Source organism: Octodon degus, unplaced genomic scaffold (assembly GCF_000260255.1).
Source record: "Octodon degus isolate 3935 unplaced genomic scaffold, OctDeg1.0 scaffold00044, whole genome shotgun sequence".
Taxonomy (NCBI): Eukaryota; Metazoa; Chordata; class Mammalia; order Rodentia; family Octodontidae; genus Octodon; species Octodon degus.
Window position 1 is genome coordinate 433,866 of NW_004524620.1, and position 5,074 is coordinate 438,939.

Sequence of the window (5,074 nt, forward strand, 5' to 3'; positions counted from 1 at the left end):
ACATGATGATTTTAAATACTAAGAATTGAACCTTGCAGTTCTGTATTCTCTTGTCATAGAGAAACTTTGATAATTGCCACTAGCCCATTTGATTATCCTACTATCGAATCTTTTCTATTATGAGGGAATTTGTGTTACTAGGGACTAATTTTATTCACATCTCTGTTCATTTTTCCCTGGAGACTTGATTGTACATTGATTTATAGAAGATAGCCATGCAGGTGGTATTATTTATTCTTTGCATATATAACTGTTCAATGCCTGCAGTGTGTGGGTTATCATAGGTGTTTTTGTAATACATGTCCAATAAATAAGGTCATATAAACTAAAAATGTAGTTTCAGTGGTGCAACTTATTAACAGATTATAAATATTTTTGGACAGAGTATATCCTCTTTTGTTGGATAGGAATTAAATGTAGGGTCTTTACATTGAGTTACACCTCAGCCCTGTTTATTATTATTTTTTCTTTAGAGATAATATCTCCCTTAAGTTGCTAAGGTTGCCCATGCTTTGCTTTAATTTGCCATTGTTTTGCCTCAGTCTCCCAGAGTGCTGGGATTACAGATGTATGACACCATTCCTGGCTCAGTGCACATTTCCTGGTACTTGTGTGTGTGAGTGTGTGTGTGGGGGGTGGAGGTGGAAGGTGGGGGATGGGGTATAATTTAGGGTGACCTCAAACTCACTGCAGTCCTCCTGCTGTAGCCTCCAGAGTGCTGGGATTATAGGCATGTGCCACCACTCCTAGCATATTCCTGATAGTCTTTCTGGAATTAAAAGTTGATTTTTGAATATTCTTTTTAGTTGTGAAATTGAGCCATTATGCTGAATTTTCTGAAATACTATTTCTGCATTAAATTTTTTTTTGAGGTAAACATCTTTTTTGGATTATTTTTATTATACATTAAAATAGGTCTAAAACCTTGTAATTTTATATTTCCTCTGCCACTTTTATTTGAAAATGTATTTCCAATACTAGTGAATTAGGTTTCTAAGTTCAGGCCAAGACCCTTGCTTGTCTGCAGTTGCAGTGGGGTCATCTTGTCTGCTCAGTCCTATAAAATGGTCCTGAGTGGAGCTGATTGCCATGAGGTTTCATTCATCTCTGTTTCCTTAGTGCATGCCTTTGTGTAGGTACATAAGAGCTACGTAATGTGCTTGGTATAAATAGTGGAAATGAGAATGTGCTCACGTGGGTGACTGAGCAACCTGATTCAGAGAAAGCTACAGATTGTCAGCATAGCTGGAATCTTAAAGCTTGCACAAATGCACAAATTAGTAATGGACTCTTTATGTTATCTTGTTCCTGATCTGTGTTCCTTCTAGATACAAAGATGTGTGCTTTACAGAATTATTTCATGGATCCCTGTCACAGCTCAGCTGCTTGTATCCTTGTTTTATAGAGGCATAGCTGAGTTCCATGGAGATGCTGCTCCCGCTTCATGGTTGTGTGTCTTTAAAAGGTCACGCCTGGATTCAGACCCCAGTAACCTGGTGCTCGGGCTTTCCTCCTGGGAGCTCTGCTGCAGTGAGTTCTAGGTTCTGGGCAAGAACGTATGTGACCCATTCTGAGCGAATTGACATAGGGTGCATGGAACAGCTGTAGCTGTTTGACAGGTTTAATGGGGATAGAACCTGTGGCCAGGACTTGTCAGAATCAGGCACCAACCAGTGAACTGGTCACTTTTTAGTTTAGAGTCAGTAATTATTTCAAATACTGAAGGAATTTATAAGTTAAGCTCAGTGGACAATACCACACTTACCTTTTTCTTTTTGGATTACAAATGTTTAAAACCCAGGAAGTTTCTCTAGATGCCCTAATAAAAAAGCATCTCTACTGCTTCTCTGTGCTCTTTGGCAGTCAGCACAGGGGACTGGAGTTGCAAACTTACGCTGTTACCTGACGCTGCCCCAGGCTAGCATTGTTAACTTGTGCTAGGGCTCCTGATTCTCCAGGAACCTGCTCACAGAAGTGATGCAATGTGGCACCCTAAGGGTGCTTTCAGGCCCATCCTTTCATTTTTGGCTGTGTAATAAATTTCTAGTGTTCTGGGCAAGTCAGAAGATTATTCAGTGTTATAAGTACAGTTATCCAATTAAATCATTTGGTGTTCTTGGTTATTGCATAAGTGACTAAGTGTCCAGCTTGCTACACAGGGATTGCTGCTGCTAAATAACTTTTCTATTTTGTTTCATTATTTTCTGTTTGTTTCTTTCTTTGCTTATTCATGAAGAAACACTTTTTTTGTGATGATTATATTGTTAAAATCCAAATAATATAGAGAAGTAAGTGCTTTAATTAGTATGCAGGAAATAACTAATATTAATTTGGTTTACATTCTGCCCATTTAATGTACAATTACAGGTATCATTTTTTTACATCTACAGGATCATAGGATAGTAATCTATAGAACCTGGTATATTCACTCTGGAAATATTTTGATGTCAGAACATAGAAACATATATCATAAATTTGTGTAGTGGTGCATTCTTGTAATCCCAGCATATGGGAGGCTGAGGCAAGAGGATCTCCTGGACTACATAGTGAGACCCTATTTCCAAAACCAAAACAAGACAAGAAAGATCTAATTTATGTTCTGTATGTATTTTTTAAAATTTTTATTAGTATAGATTTGGAGTACATAATGATTTCATTCATCATGAGGAGCTGGTACATGTGCATAACACATCTTAATTATTTTAACATTCCCCTCATATTTTATGTTTATTAAAGCTGGCTATTAGTTGATGGGTACTCACTTGTGTTTTCAGTAACTGCTCAGCAAGTGCCTGGGGCCATGCCCTGGCACACCTTTGTGGTGGCAGGATGGATCTCTAGGATTAAGGTCAAGATAATACATTTTTTGACTTTTCATATGTGCTGAAAAATAACATTCTGGAAAAGTTATAGCAGTGTATACTGCCAGTGTGATTGTACAAACAATCTCATCTTTCCCCTTCTATTATTATGTTAAACATTGTTTATCTAATGGGCATGGTGGTGCATACCCGTAATCCCAGCACCTGGGGAGGCTGATGCAGGAGGATCATTGCAAGTTCCAGACCAGCATGGGCTGCAAAGTGAGTTTGAGCTAGCCTGAACTACATAGTGAGACTTGTCTCAAAAAGACCAAGAAAAAAAGAGAGAAAAGAAAAAATTGCATAGTCTCATAGACTAGTTTTCTTTTCTTGGATTTTAAAAATTCATTTTTCAAGACAATGTCTTGCTATGAGGTCCAGGTTGGCCTTGAATTCACTATGTAGTCCAGGCTGTCCCTCAAACTCATGATCCTCCTGCTTCAGTCTCCTGAATACTGCGGCAATATAGGGGTGTGTGTGCCACTGAACTTGGCTACCTTTTTTGGAGTTTTATATTTTGAGGTTATATCTTGTCAAAATTTGTATAAGTGTTATTTCTTTTACATATAAATGTGTATATTATTATTGTTATTATTATTTAGTTTTTTGATTGGTTGCTATGTAGTTCAGGCTCTCCTTGAACTTAAAAGGAGTGATCCTTCTGATTCTGTCCCAAGTGGGGTTACAGGTCTGCACCACCATACCCAACTAAAATTTTCTTGTATAACTGGTTAAAGATTTTAGAAATATTTTGAATGCTAAAACAGTGGCTTCTTAAAATGAATTTTCTTCTTTTATTAGAGATACTTTTATGAAAGTATTTTTCTTACTAATAGAGAATACTAGAATTTAGTGAACAGAATTACTTGGGAATGTTAATGCTCAAATATCTATGATCAATACATTTGAATATTTTTTTGTTGGTTTTGACAACATGGGTGTTTGTAATGTTTTTCTTTTGCTAGAGTTTTATTTAGAAAATGTTTTACATCAGATGTTGGGAAGAACTTCAAAATTGTCTTACACAGTTGCTTTGTGTTCTTTTTTTTCTGTAGATATTGTACCCCAAGATATTTGGACTATGAAGATTTGGAGCGCAAGTACTGGAAGAATTTAACTTTCGTGGCACCCATCTATGGTGCAGATATTAATGGAAGCATATATGATGAGGTATTATTTTTCTAGTAGGTTTTATAAAAGATCATGATACTTTCTTTGTTACCATCTTAGCTAGCTAAAAAATAGCCATTTATTGTACTTTTGGGCTATCCATAATGCCTCAAAGTATAGGAGGAAATATAGACTCATCATTAGAATTTCTGCAGCTTGTATTTTTATTTTGAAATACTGAGTCTTGCTCAGTTACTCAAATTTGCACAAGAAGTTTGAGCTTTGATACCAATTGGAGTTATTTTATCTATTGATTGATTGATTGAGACATGGTCTGATTGTAGTTCAAGCTGGTTTGAACTCACTGTGTAGCCCAGTCTGATTTAGAACTAGTGATGGTCCCCCTGCAGTCCCCCTGCTTAAGCCTCCTAAGACTTCCTGAGTACAGGTGTGAGTCACCACACCCAGCTGGCTTTAAAGAAAACTTTTCTTTAGTTTACATCTTGCTGTAGCAGTGTTGTAGAATTCCTCATTGTTCTACTTCTCTAACTCAGTATTGTCAGTCTTCTGATTTTAGCTGTTCTTTTGGGTATGCATAGTTATGTCTTGGGTTTACAAGTTGCATTTTGCTGTGTTTTTCTTGGGCTCATGGGCCATTTGGGTTTCCTCTTTAGTGAAGTGCCTATTTAAGTCTCTTGTTTACTTATGTTTTTGTTATACTTATTGTTTTTGTTTTTTCATTTTGGGACAGGGTCTCACTATGCAATTCAGGTTGACCTTGATCTTAGTTTTGATACAGGGTGAAAAACTGGTCTCAGGTGGGTGGTCTCCAAACAATATAGGGAACCTCCAAATGACATAGAGAAAAACGGTCTCTGAACCTGACCTGCACGAGTTTGTGTTCTCTAAAACTGAAGAATAATTTTTGGAACAAACGGAGGTTATGAGCAGAATATATTTATTGAGAGAAAGAAAGCTCCTGTCGGGGGTGGGGGGGTGGGTAGTCCCTCCCCGCCAGGAAGTTGTCTCTTGCAAGGACTTTTATAGAGGAAAACCATGTGGTGAGGCGGGTCTAAGGTGGTGGAGAAGACATGGGAACTTGT

The 5,074-nt window shown here is 37.4% G+C and overlaps 1 protein-coding gene across 5 annotated transcripts in view; it reads left to right on the forward strand.

Annotated features, from left to right (window-relative positions):
• Positions 1–5,074, forward strand: part of Kdm4c (lysine demethylase 4C) — a 461,014-nt gene that overhangs the window by 41,523 nt on the left and 414,417 nt on the right. For all 5 annotated transcript variants that reach the window (XM_004631706.2, XM_023715829.1, XM_023715827.1 and 2 more), the window contains one exon: positions 3,917–4,031. In XM_004631706.2, the coding sequence (XP_004631763.1) occupies positions 3,917–4,031 (115 nt within the window). The remainder of the gene's footprint in view (positions 1–3,916; positions 4,032–5,074) is intronic.